This window comes from Musca autumnalis, unplaced genomic scaffold (assembly GCF_047663935.1).
Source record: "Musca autumnalis isolate F117 unplaced genomic scaffold, ASM4766393v1 scaffold_2, whole genome shotgun sequence".
NCBI classification, from domain to species: Eukaryota; Metazoa; Arthropoda; class Insecta; order Diptera; family Muscidae; genus Musca; species Musca autumnalis.
The window spans coordinates 35,174,482-35,189,460 of NW_027411755.1; the positions used below are offsets into that span (position 1 = coordinate 35,174,482).

Here is a 14,979-nt window from a genome sequence, read left to right on the forward strand (position 1 = left end):
ATATTCAATATTCAATATTCAATATTCAATATTCAATATTCAATATTCAATATTCAATATTCAATATTCAATATTCAATATTCAATATTCAATATTCAATATTCAATATTCAATATTCAATATTCAATATTCAATATTCAATATTCAATATTCAATATTCAATATTCAATATTCAATATTCAATATTCAATATTCAATATTCAATATTCAATATTCAATATTCAATATTCAATATTCAATATTCAATATTCAATATTCAATATTCAATATTCAATATTCAATATTCAATATTCAATATTCAATATTCAATATTCAATATTCAATATTCAATATTCAATATTCAATATTCAATATTCAATATTCAATATTCAATATTCAATATTCAATATTCAATATTCAATATTCAATATTCAATATTCAATATTCAATATTCAATATTCAATATTCAATATTCAATATTCAATATTCAATATTCAATATTCAATATTCAATATTCAATATTCAATATTCAATATTTAATATTTAATATTTAATATTTAATATTTAATATTTAATATTTAATATTTAATATTTAATATTTAATATTTAATATTTAATATTTAATATTTAATATTTAATATTTAATATTTAATATTTAATATTTAATATTTAATATTTAATATTTAATATTTAATATTTAATATTTAATATTTAATATTTAATATTTAATATTTAATATTTAATATTTAATATTTAATATTTAATATTTAATATTTAATATTTAATATTTAATATTTAATATTTAATATTTAATATTTAATATTTAATATTTAATATTTAATATTTAATATTTAATATTTAATATTTAATATTTAATATTTAATATTTAATATTTAATATTTAATATTTAATATTTAATATTTAATATTTAATATTTAATATTTAATATTTAATATTTAATATTTAATATTTAATATTTAATATTTAATATTTAATATTTAATATTTAATATTTAATATTTAATATTTAATATTTAATATTTAATATTTAATATTTAATATTTAATATTTAATATTTAATATTTAATATTTAATATTTAATATTTAATATTTAATATTTAATATTTAATATTTAATATTTAATATTTAATATTTAATATTTAATATTTAATATTTAATATTTAATATTTAATATTTAATATTTAATATTTAATATTTAATATTTAATATTTAATATTTAATATTTAATATTTAATATTTAATATTTAATATTTAATATTTAATATTTAATATTTAATATTTAATATTTAATATTTAATATTTAATATTTAATATTTAATATTTAATATTTAATATTTAATATTTAATATTTAATATTTAATATTTAATATTTAATATTTAATATTTAATATTTAATATTTAATATTTAATATTTAATATTTAATATTTAATATTTAATATTTAATATTTAATATTTAATATTTAATATTTAATATTTAATATTTAATATTTAATATTTAATATTTAATATTTAATATTTAATATTTAATATTTAATATTTAATATTTAATATTTAATATTTAATATTTAATATTTAATATTTAATATTTAATATTTAATATTTAATATTTAATATTTAATATTTAATATTTAATATTTAATATTTAATATTTAATATTTAATATTTAATATTTAATATTTAATATTTAATATTTAATATTTAATATTTAATATTTAATATTTAATATTTAATATTTAATATTTAATATTTAATATTTAATATTTAATATTTAATATTTAATATTTAATATTTAATATTTAATATTTAATATTTAATATTTAATATTTAATATTTAATATTTAATATTTAATATTTAATATTTAATATTTAATATTTAATATTTAATATTTAATATTTAATATTTAATATTTAATATTTAATATTTAATATTTAATATTTAATATTTAATATTTAATATTTAATATTTAATATTTAATATTTAATATTTAATATTTAATATTTAATATTTAATATTTAATATTTAATATTTAATATTTAATATTTAATATTTAATATTTAATATTTAATATTTAATATTTAATATTTAATATTTAATATTTAATATTTAATATTTAATATTTAATATTTAATATTTAATATTTAATATTTAATATTTAATATTTAATATTTAATATTTAATATTTAATATTTAATATTTAATATTTAATATTTAATATTTAATATTTAATATTTAATATTTAATATTTAATATTTAATATTTAATATTTAATATTTAATATTTAATATTTAATATTTAATATTTAATATTTAATATTTAATATTTAATATTTAATATTTAATATTTAATATTTAATATTTAATATTTAATATTTAATATTTAATATTTAATATTTAATATTTAATATTTAATATTTAATATTTAATATTTAATATTTAATATTTAATATTTAATATTTAATATTTAATATTTAATATTTAATATTTAATATTTAATATTTAATATTTAATATTTAATATTTAATATTTAATATTTAATATTTAATATTTAATATTTAATATTTAATATTTAATATTTAATATTTAATATTTAATATTTAATATTTAATATTTAATATTTAATATTTAATATTTAATATTTAATATTTAATATTTAATATTTAATATTTAATATTTAATATTTAATATTTAATATTTAATATTTAATATTTAATATTTAATATTTAATATTTAATATTTAATATTTAATATTTAATATTTAATATTTAATATTTAATATTTAATATTTAATATTTAATATTTAATATTTAATATTTAATATTTAATATTTAATATTTAATATTTAATATTTAATATTTAATATTTAATATTTAATATTTAATATTTAATATTTAATATTTAATATTTAATATTTAATATTTAATACTTTATGTTTAATATTTAATATTTAATATTTTATGTTTAATTTTTAATATTTAGTTTATAATAAGAAAATATTAGGGAACATCATAACGTGCTTCGATAAAACCACTGTTCCAATCACCACTACCAATTGTATTACCAAAAAAGCCACCCCTCCCTCACTGAGTCTTGAGTGAAAGGTTTTTCGGCATTGTTGTGTTCTTCTATCCGTCCATCCAGCAATACACTTTGCATGAAATTCAATATTTCGCCTTCTCCCTTTTACATTGTGGTTGTTTGCTTAGCAAAATGGAAAAGAAGAAAGCCGGTTATTTCGTAACTTTTTTGCACAAAACAAAACGCAACACCGAGACCGATTTGTTGTTGTCATGGTTAAAAAAGATGATGAGGAGGAGAGAATGAGGAGAATGGATTTTTCGGGCCCTAAGGGGTACAAGAAGAAAAAAGCAGCACAACCAACACACACACTTTTACAACTTACACGTGATGACACAACATTGTTATGGCATTGGGAGTAGAAGAAAATAACAACAACAAGAAAAATCTTTAAAAGCACAAAAGATTCCGGATTTGAGATATATATGTACATTCAATATAATGGTATGTGGAACAGCTGATCATGTAAATTAAAGTAGGAATGAATCATCATTGGTCCACAAAAATGTAAAGAGACCAAGTAAAATTTATTACAAGTGGGTTAAAGAGGAGGAACAATTTTATAAAAAGAAGAGGCACCAAGTCCGCTTGCTGACTAACAATTATAAACGCTGAGGTAATAACATTGTTTTGTTACCAAGTTACCACCAACTAAATGGAGGCATATCACCGCACAATGCAAAATATTTGTTGACAACAACAATAACATAAAAACACCAGTCACGGCGACACTGATGGTAATGGGGATGATGATGAATGTGTCATGTCAACGTATAGGTCAACAACAATCACACACATGTGAATGACGACGAGGACATCACTCATCACTCATATGTTGGAACAAATCTTTTGTGCGATTATAGTTAAACTATTTTAATGATTTTGACTTACATTACAGAATACACAAATACAGTAAAACCTTTGATGCCTGGACATTTTCAAAGGAATGAAGAAAATAAAAAAATAAAAATTGTAAAAAACTGATTCACACGGCAATTTATATATTTATGTAGAAAAAATGCGGCTCCTTGTGAAATGCTCTTCCTAATTGGTCGTATTCAATTATCATTTTGTTTATAAAGTTTCCTGCTTATTTTCATCAGGTTTTCCATCGATACTTACTTAATACTTCCATACAAATCATATGATCCGTTCTATTATCCTTGAAATGTTGACTTACCTAAAATGAAAAGAAAGGAATAGAAAAACATTTTCAGTATTTCTGTAAATATAGAAATGGATAAAAATCTGCAAGATTTATTTTCTAAGGACATAGGCAGTAGAAATCCTTTAAGTGTTCCCCTTAGGTGGGCGGGATGATGTAATGTAAAAATCAGAACTATTTTTACGAAGATCTCAGAAGGGAAGTAATGAAATTGAAATTAATAATGTCACATAGAAGCCCTCTGAGACCTTCTGTTACTTTACGGAAGAATTTTGAGGCCTTCTGTTATATGGGATACCTCTGGGCCCTTAGGTGTTCATACAAAAAATTGCGGATGTTGGCGCTATGTAGTAAAATACCCTTTACACCTTATGTTACTCTAAAAAAAACATTTAAGCATGTTGTTGGCACACAGAAGACCTTTGAGACCATCTGTCGTCACGTAAAATACCTCTGAGTCCTGTTATGCAGAAGACCTCTGACGATTTCTGTTGTCATAGGTAAGAATTATGATAACTTGAGCTAAAGCTTTCTTCCATACAACTTTCTCCTGTCTATAACAGTCGACGTCAAAAGTCGTCTATCCAAGCTCGTGCAATTTTTATAAAGTATTTTAAGGCTCTATTCAAGATCGTGGATTTTTAAAAAAATACTTTAAGCAGTATCTTGAGGTACTAACCAAGCTCATGTATTTTTTTAAAAAATATTCTGAGGATCTATAAGCTCATGGATTATTTAAAAAAAATTTTGAGGCTCTATCAAAAAGCTCGTGGATTTTTTACAAAATATTTTGAGGCTCAATTCAAGCTCGTAGATTTTTTTTGCAAAATATTTTCAGATTCTAATATTTTGAAACTCTTTCTAAGCTCGTAAATTTGTTTATAATATTTTGAGTCTCTATCCAAGCTCGTGGATTTTTTAAAAATTATTTGAGGATCTATCCAACCTCATGGATTTAAAAATTATTTGAGGATCTATCCAAGCTCATGGATTTCAAAAAAATACTGAGGCTCTATCCAAGCTCATGGATTTAAAACAAAAATACTGAGGCTCTATCCAAGCTCATGGATTTAAAACAAAAATACTGAGGCTCTATCCAAGTTAGTGGATTTTTTAAAAAATATTGTAAACAATATCATGAGGTGCTACCCAAGCTCTTGGATTTTTTAAAAAATATTTTAAGGCTCTATCCAAACTCGTACATTTTTATAAAATTTGTTGAGGCTCTATCAAAGTTCGTGAATTTTTTAAAAAACATTTTGAGGTTTTTTTCAAGCTCGTGCATTTTTTTTAAATATTTTGAGGATCTATTCAAGCTCGTGGATTAAAAAAAAATTGAGGCTCTATCAAAGCTTGTGGATATTTAAAGCCTCTAATATTTTGAGGCTCTATCCATGCTCGTGGATTTAGAAACTAAATATTTGGCTCGAGGATTAAAAAAAAATATTTTGAGGCTGTATACAAACTCATGGATTTTTTAGAAAATATTTTGTGGCTCTATACAAGCTCGTAATTTTTTTACAAAATATTTTGAGGCTCTATTGAAGGTCGTGGATTTTTTACAAATTATTTTGACTCTATCAAAGCTCGTGGATTTTTTACAAAATATTTTGACGCTCTATCCAAGCTCATTGATTGTTTAAAAATATTTTGTGGCTATATCCAAGTTCGTGGATTTAGGAAATATATTGTTGGAGGCTCGAGGATTTTCTAAAAAATATTTTCAGGCTCAATCCAAGTTAGTGGATTTTTTACAAATTATTTTGACGCTCTATCCAAGCTTGTCGATTTTTTACAGTCGACTTCTCAAGTTTTCCTTTCGATAACAGTCGACTTCAGAGGCCTTCCTGTCTATAACAATCGACTTCAGAAGCTTTCCTGTATGTAACAGTCGACTTCAGAAGCCTTCCTGTGTATAACAGTCGACTTCAGAAGCCTTTCTGTATACAACAGTCGACTTTAGAAGCCTTCCTGTCTACAACAGTCGACTTCAGAAGCCTTCCTGTCTACAACAGTCGACTTCAGAAGCCTTCCTGTTCACAACAGTCGACTTCAGAAGCCTTCCTGTCTACAACAGTCGACTTCAGAAGCCTTCCTGTCTACAACAGTCGACTTCAGAAGCCTTCATGTCTACAACAGTCGACTTCAGAAGCCTTCCTGCCTACAACAGTCGACTTCAGAAGCCTTCCTGTTTACAACACTCGACTTCAGAAGCCTTCCTGTCTACAACAGTCGACTTCAGAAGACTTCCTGTTCACAACAGCAACTTCAGAAACCTTCATGTCTATAACAGTCGACTTCAGACGCCTTCCTGTTTACAACAGTCGACTTCAGAAGCCTTCCTGTCTACAACAATCGACTTCAGAAGCCTTCCTGTTTACAACAGTGGACTTCAGAAGAATTCATGTCTACAACAGACGACTTCAGAAGCCTTCCTGTCTATAACAGGAAAATTAGTTTTGTCTACAACAGTCGATTTCAGAAGTTTTCCTGTCTATAACAGTCGACTTCAGAAGCCTTCCTGTCTATAACAGTCGGTTTCTGACTTCCTGTCTATGCTAGTCGACTTCGAAAGCTTTCCTGGCTATAACAGTCGACTTCAGAAGCTTTCCTGTCTATAACAGTCGACTTCAGAAGCCTTCCTGTCTGCAACAGTCGACTTCAGAAGCCTTCCTGTTCACAAAAGTCGACTTTAGAAGCCTTCCTGTCTACAACAGTCGACTTCAGAAGCTTTCCTGTCTATAACAGTCGACTTCAGAAGCTTTCCTGTCTGCAACAGTCGACTTCAGAAGCCTTCCTGTTCACAAAAGTCGACTTTAGAAGCCTCCCTGTCTACAACAGTCGACTTCAGAAGCTTTCCTGTCTATAACAGTCGACTTCAGAAGCTTTCCTGTCTGCAACAGTCGACTTCAGAAGCCTTCCTGTCTACAACAGTCGACTTCAGAAGCTTTCCTGTCTGTAACAGTCGGCTTCAGAAGCTTTCCTGTCTGCAACAGTCGACTTCAGAAGCCTTCCTGTCTACAACAGTCGACTTCAGAAGCTTTCCTGTATGTAACAGTCGACTTCAGAAGCCTTTCTGTTCACAACAGTCGACTTCAGAAGCCTTCCTGTTCAAAACAGTCGACTTCAGAAGCCTTCCTGTCTACAACAGTCGACTTCAGAGGCGTTCCTGTCTATAACAATCGACTTCAGAAGCTTTCCTGTATGTAACAGTCGATTTCAGAAGCCTTCCTGTTCACAACAGTCGACTTCAGAAGCCTTCCTGTTCACAACAGTCGACTTCAGAAGCCTTCCTGTTCACAACAGTCGACTTCAGAAGCCTTCCTGTTCACAACAGTCGACTTCAGGAGCCTTCCTGTCTACAACAGTCTACTTCAGAAGTTTTCCTGTCTATAACGTCGACTTCAGAAGCCTTCCTGTCTATAACAGTCGACTTCAGAAGCCTTCCTGTCTACAACAGTCGACTTCAAAAGCCTTCCTGTTTACAACAGTCGACTTCAGAAGCCTTCCTGTTCCCAACAGCCGACTTCAGAAGCCTTCCTGTCTACAACAGTCGACTTCAGAAGCCTTCCTGTCTACAACAGTCGACTTCAAAAGCCTTCCTGTCTGTAAGAGGAAAAGTAGTTTTGTCTACAACAGTCGACTTCAGAAGCCTTCCTGTTCACAACAGTCGACTTCAGAAGCCTTCCTGTCTACAAAAGTCGACTTCAGAAGCGTTCCTGTTCACAACAGTCGACTTCAGAAGCTTTCCTGTCTACAAAAGTCGACTTCAGAAGCCTTCCTGTCTATAACAGTCGACTTCAGGAGCCTTCCTGTCTAAAACAGTCGACTTCAGAAGCCTCCTGTCTACAACAGTCGACTTCAGAAGCGTTCCTGTTCACAACAGTCGACTTCAGAAGCCTTCCTGTTCACAACAGTCGAATTGAGAAGCCTTCCTGTCTACAACTGTCGACTTCAGAAGCCTTCCTGTTCACAACAGTCGACTTCAGAAGCATTCCTGTCTACAACAGTCGACTTCAGAAGCCTTCCTGTTCACAACAGTCGACTTCAGAAGCCTTCTTGTTTACAACAGTCGACTTCAGAAGCCTTCCTGTTTTTAACTGTCGACTTCAGAAGCCTTTCTGTCTACAACAGTCGACTTTAGATGCCTTCCTGTCTACAACAGTCGACTTCAGAAGCCTTCCTGTCTACAACAGTCAACTTTAGAAGCCTTCCTGTTCACAACAGTCGACTTCAGAAGCCTTCCTGCTTACAACAGTCGACTTCAGAAGCCTTGCTGTCTATAAGAGTCGACTTCAGAAGCCTTCCTGTCTACAACAGTCGACTTCAAAAGCTTTCCTGTATGTAACAGTCGACTTCGGAAGCCTTCCTGTATACAACAGTCAATTTCAGAAGCCTTTCTGTCTACAACAGTCGACTTCAGAAGCCTCCCTGTTCACAACAGTCGACTTCAGAAGCCTTCCTGTCTACAACAGTCGACTTCAGAAGCCTTCCTGTCTACAACAGTCGACTTCAGAAGCCTTCCTGTTCACAAAAGTCGACTTCAGAAGCCTTCCTGTCTATAACAGGAATAGTCGTTTTGTCTACAACAGTCGACTTCAGAAGCCTTCGTGTCTACAACAGTCGACTTCAAAAGCTTTCCTGTATGTAACAGTCGACTTCGGAAGCCTTCCTGTATACAACAGTCAATTTCAGAAGCCTTTCTGTCTACAACAGTCGACTTCAGAAGCCTCCCTGTTCACAACAGTCGACTTCAAAAGCCTTCCTGCTTACAACAGTCGACTTCAGAAGCCTTGCTGTCTATAACAGTCGACTTCAGAAGCCTTGCTGTCTATAACAGTCGACTTCAGAAGCCTTCCTGTATACAACAGTCAATTTCAGAAGCCTTTCTGTCTACAACAGTCAATTTCAGAAGCCTTTCTGTCTACAACAGTCGACTTCAGAAGCCTCCCTGTTCACAACAGTCGACTTCAGAAGCCTTCCTGTCTACAACAGTCGACTTCAAAAGCTTTCCTGTATGTAACAGTCGACTTCGAAAGCCTTCCTGTATACAACAGTCAATTTCAGAAGCCTTTCTGTCTACAACAGTCGACTTCAGAAGCCTCCCTGTTCACAACAGTCGACTTCAGAAGCCTTCCTATCTACAACAGTCGACTTCAGAAGCCTTCCTGTCTACAACAGTCGACTTCAGAAGCCTTCCTGTTCACAAAAGTCGACTTCAGAAGCCTTCCTGTCTATAACAGGAATAGTCGTTTTGTCTACAACAGTCGACTTCAGACGCCTTCCTGTCTACAACAGTCGACTTCAAAAGCTTTCCTGTATGTAACAGTCGACTTCGGAAGCCTTCCTGTATACAACAGTCAATTTCAGAAACCTTTCTGTCTACAACAGTCGACTTCAGAAGCCTCCCTGTTCACAACAGTCGACTTCAGAAGCCTTGCTGTCTATAACAGTCGACTTCAGAAGCCTTGCTGTCTATAACAGTCGACTTCAGAAGCCTTCCTGTATACAACAGTCAATTTCAGAAGCCTTTCTGTCTACAACAGTCAATTTCAGAAGCCTTTCTGTCTACAACAGTCGACTTCAGAAGCCTCCCTGTTCACAACAGTCGACTTCAGAAGCCTTCCTGTCTACAACAGTCGACTTCAGAAGCCTTCCTGTCTACAACAGTCGACTTCAGAAGCCTTCCTGTTCACAACAGTCGACTTCAGAAGCCTTCCTGTCTATAACAGTCGACTTCAGAAGCCTTCCTGTCTACAACAGTCGACTTCAGAAGCCTTCCGGTCGACTTCAGAAGCTTTCCTGTCTATAACAGGAAAAGTCGTTTTGTCTACAACAGTCGACTTCAGAAGTTTTTCTGTCCATAACAGTCGACTTCAGAAGCATACCTGTCTATAACAGTCGATTTCAGAAGCCTTCCTGACTACAACAGTCGACTTCAGTAGCCTTCCTGTTCACAACAATCGAATTCAGAAGCCTTTTTGTCTACAACAGTGGACTTCTGAAGCCTTCCTGTCTATAACTGTCGATTTCAGAAGTTTTCCTGTATGTAAAAGTCGACTTCAGATCAGAAGCCTTTCTGTCTACAACAGTCGACTTCATAAGCCTTTCTGTCTACAACAGTCGACTTAAGAAGCCTTCCTGTTCACAACAGATGACTTCAGAAGCTTTCCTGTTCATAACAGTCGACTTCAGAAGCCTTCCTGGCTACAACAGTCGCCTTCAGAAGCTTTCCTGTATGTAAAAGTCGACTTAAAAGCCTTCTTGTCTACAACAGTCGACTTCAGAAGCCTTACTGTTCATAACAGTCGACGTCAGAAGCCTTCCTGTCTACAACAGTCGACTTCAGAAGCCTTCCTGTTCACAACAGTCAACTTCAGATGCCTTCATGTTCACAACAGTCGACTTCAGAAGCCTTCCTTCCTTTTACTTCGACAACGAAGTAAATCCATTGTTAGGAAAAGGATACTCCTTTGTCCGAAGCAGCTAAGTTGCAACTTTAAAAAAAGGTGTTCAAATCCTCCGATAAGGTTTCATTTAATTCCTCATCTGCTTAACTCCAAAACCTTGCAAAAGGGTTCGGAAGGAAGTCAGCTGATGAGCAAAAAGAAACCATCTGACACAGGTGCAAATTCGAGCAAGCGGAACTATTATAGGTCTGTGGCAGCATCAACTGATTCAAAGATCGCCGGTCCTCAGTCGATTGGTTACGAAGAGGATGAAGTCGTCCGATTGCATCGTATGCTTCGGTGCCGAGGAAGGTTTGTGAGAAGATCACTTCTGATTTGATCAAAATCTCTTCAATAAGCGCATCTACTTCGAAGTCTTGTACGTCAGCGAGGGCGAGGAAGGTTCACAGAATCCATGCTCGTCCACATATTGTCCCGGATGACATCCGGCTAGCAATCATCAGCAAGGCTGATACCAATGGGCGCATCAACGATTGTTGTTGTTATTGTAACAGTATATGATATTTTTTGTAAGTTCGTTCGATTCGATTGGTTGTAGCCACAGAGCTCCTGCAGTTAGTTGAGTTGGTTCGGCAGGGCAGCTCAAAAGGTGCAGTGTGTCGTGCGGGCCTGTGCCGCATGCTGGGCGGTGCTGCCGGCCAGGGACTTCAGGTTTTTGTTCCAACAGCTCACCTTGTCGCATATAGCTATGACATGCGGGCTAAGTAGGTTATGCTTTCCTTCAATTTGTACAGATAAATTAGCATCCGTGCAAAGCTGCTGTACTCCTGAAAACCCACTCGACTTCACACATTAACTTCGCCCTAGCCCATGAACCGTAATTGTACAAAAATAAAGTGAGCGGACTAAGCGCCAAGGCCTATACTGTGTTCTCCTCCTCGAAACAGAACTTTTATACTGTCTTCGATCTACACATCGTACGAGGACCCCAACCCACGAGCCAAATAATTTGAGGCCTTAGCTAAGGCCATTGTGGTAACATTTTTTCTTATTTTTAAATTAAATACAATATTGGGATTTTCTTCGAAAATTAAAATTCTCGGAACTCAACGTATTAATCATCAATGTTAAAGATGAAATAAAATTGACATTTAAAGTGATAACGAAAAAACCAGAGATGGACTGTATGCACTTGTTTAGCTTTGGTGTAAATGTTAACAGAGGACAGTTTTGTTAGCCCAAACTCTTTGTAAAATTGGGCAACAATTGATGGAATTAAGCCAAGTTCATGGAATTTAAAAAAAAATTAATAAATCGTGTTTGTTATAAAATAATTTTTAGTAAATGGTGGATTTTTAAAAAATATTTTTCAATAAATCGTGAACTTAAAAAATATTTTTCAATAAATCGTGGATTAAAAAAATAAGTTTTAAAAATCTCGGATTTTTAAAAAAATATTTTTTTAATAAATCGTGCATTTTTAAAAGAATACCGTGGATTTCTATTTTTTTTTTAATAAATCGTGGATTTTTAGAAAAATATGTATTTAATGAATAGTGGATTTTTTAAAAAAATAAGCTTAATAAATCGTGGATTTAAAAAAAAAAATAATAAATCGTGGATTTTTTAAAAAAATATTTTTTAATAAATCGTGGAATTTTTTAAAAAAAAAAATATATTTTAATAAATCGTGGATTTTTTTTTAAAAAAATATATATTAATAAATCGTGGATTTTTTAAAAAAAATATTTTTAATAAATCGTGGATTTTTTAAAAAAAATATTTTTAATAAATTATGGATTTTTTTAAAAAATATTTTTTAATAAATCTTGGACTTTTTAAAAAAATATTTTTTAATAAATTGTGGATTTTTTAAAAAAATATTTTTTAATAAATTGTGGATTTTTAAAAAAAATATTTTTTAATAAATCGTAGATTTTTTAAAAAAAAAATTTTTTAATAAATCGTGGATTTTTTAAAAAAATATTTTTTAATAAATCGTGGATTTTTTGAAAAAATATTTTTTAACAAATCGTGGATTTTTTGAAAAATTATTTTTAATAAATCGTGGATTTTTTAAAAAAATATTTTTTAATAAATCGTGGATTTTTTAAAAAAATATTTTTTAATAAATCGTTGATTTTTAAAAAAAATATTTTTTAATAAATCGTGGATTTTTTAAAAAAATATTTTTTAATAAATCGTGGATTTTTTAAAAAAATATTTTTTAATAAATCGTGGATTTTTTAAAAAAATATTTTTTAATAAATCGTGGATTTTTTAAAAGAATATTTTTTAATAAATCGTGGATTTTTTAAAAAAATATTTTTTAATAAATCGTGGATTTTTTAAAAAAATATTTTTTAATAAATCGTGGATTTTTTAATAATTCGTGGATTTAAAAAAATATTTTTTTAATTTTTTTAAATAAATATTGTTTAATAAGCCTGTGATTTAAAGAATAATATTTTCTAATAAATCGTGGATTACAAAAAATATATAAATCGTGGACTTTAAAAAAATATTTTTTAATAAATCGTGGATTTAAAAAAATATTTTCTAATAAGTCGTGGATTTCAAAAAATGTTTTTTTGATAAATCGTGGATCTCATAAAAATATATTTTTTAATAAATCGTGTATTTAGAAAAAAATATTTTAAATAAATCGTGGATTTTTTAATAAATCGTGGACGTTGTACGTGCAATGTGCATCACAGTTTTTGACGGGTCATCTCTGATAAGAAGCACAAAGTAATACGTAAAAATTGCTGATAAGAAACTGAGACAACAACACAATCAATAGAATATAAATTAATGCAATTTCAATTGCAGGATTGCAGTCAGAATATCAAGATCATCTGAAAATAACAACACAAAAAAAAAAAGAATTAAGTTTTAATAATGAAAGGATTGAGCATTGTATTACTGATGGTCGCATTTGTGGCTATAAAGGTAAGAAGTTGCTAAATTAAATTTTAAAATCCAATCAATAATACATAATGTTTATATAGACCACCTATGCCGTACCTCTGGAACCTCGGACAGCCGACGAAACAATAAAAGAAACCAAGCGTTTCAAGCTATTGGAATTTGCCTACGATAATTTGAGAAAAACGATATGGCCCGATGCAGCTTTTAACAAAATAAATGACTATGTCCAGGCGATGAAGAAGTGGTCCGACGAAGATCAATATTTACAAAACTCCAAGATTTATGGTGAAGTTAAAGAAGCCGTAGACAACTGCATTATTTTGCTGAGAGCCCTAAAAACAGATCCCGAAAATTGCCAGAAACAACAAAGTTTAAAATACAACAATTATAAGATACGTTCAATATTTCAATCTGTAAAGGATGATCATTTACAGTTTGGATGGATTCCAAAATATTCCTATTTAGTATTACAATTACGTAATATTAATCATATATCTTTTGAGCAGTTCTTTGTACAATTGGAGGAGAAAGTCAAGAAATTCATAAATGATTTGAAGGAGACTGAAAAAGATGATAATGCTGACATTATCCAATGGCATGAGAAGTTCAGAAAAGAATCGAGTTATATACGCAAGGAAATATTGGTTATTGAATTTATGGGTCTCTTCCCCGATGAGAGGCCATTGGTAGAGAGTGAATGTAAAATTCGTTATACAAATGGTATATAAGTGAAGAAAGTTTGCAAAGAAAAGATTTATAGCGAACATAGAATAGAGTTAAAAAATAAAAACAAAAAATGAGTTTCTAATTAAAACTTCACAAAAATTATTTTTTTTAAATCCACGAGGATGGATAGAGGCTCAAAATAAATTTTTAAAAAATCCACGAGCTTGGATGAAGGCTCAAAATATTTTTTAAAAAATTCACGAGCTTGAACATAGGCTCAAAAATATTTTAAAAAACGAAATTCACAAGTTTGGATAGACGCTCAAAATATTTTTTTAGAAAATTCACAAGCTTGGATAGAGTCTCAAAATATTTTTTAAAAAATGCACAAGTTTGGATAGACGCTCAAAATATTTTAAAAAAAAATCACGAGCTTGAATAGAGTCTCAAAATATTTATTAAAAAAATCCACGAGTTTGGATAGAGGCTCAAAATATTTTTTAAAAAATCTACGAGCTTGGATGAAGGCTCAAAATATTTTTTAAAAAATCCACGAGCTTAGAAAGTGGAATAAAATATTAAAAAAAACACGAGCTTGGATAGAATTTCATAATATTTTTAAGAAATCCACGAGCTTGGATAGAGGCTCAAAATATTTTTTAAAAAATCTACGAGCTTGGATGAAGGCTCAAAATATTTTTTAAAAAATCCACGAGATTGGATAGTGGCTCA

At 29.5% G+C, this 14,979-nt stretch overlaps 2 protein-coding genes across 3 annotated transcripts in view; one reads left to right on the forward strand and one right to left on the reverse strand.

Moving 5' to 3' along the window:
• stai (stathmin) overlaps positions 1-14,979 on the reverse strand; it is a 517,066-nt gene that overhangs the window by 183,023 nt on the left and 319,064 nt on the right. The window lies entirely within an intron of this gene.
• On the forward strand, positions 13,476-14,406 carry LOC141392707 (uncharacterized). The gene is made up of 2 exons (XM_073965591.1): positions 13,476-13,602; positions 13,662-14,406. Exons 1-2 carry the CDS (start codon positions 13,552-13,554, stop codon positions 14,307-14,309), a joined length of 699 nt encoding a protein of 232 aa, XP_073821692.1. The 5' UTR covers positions 13,476-13,551; the 3' UTR covers positions 14,310-14,406.

Excerpts from the sequence above, each read along its gene's own strand:
- LOC141392707 (XM_073965591.1), top strand. The coding sequence starts at position 13,552 with ATGAAAGGATTGAGCATTGTATTACTGATGGTCGCATTTGTGGCTATA. Across the intron at positions 13,603-13,661 it reads TCGCATTTGTGGCTATAAAG|ACCACCTATGCCGTACCTCT; the intron begins GTAAGAAGTTGC and ends ATGTTTATATAG.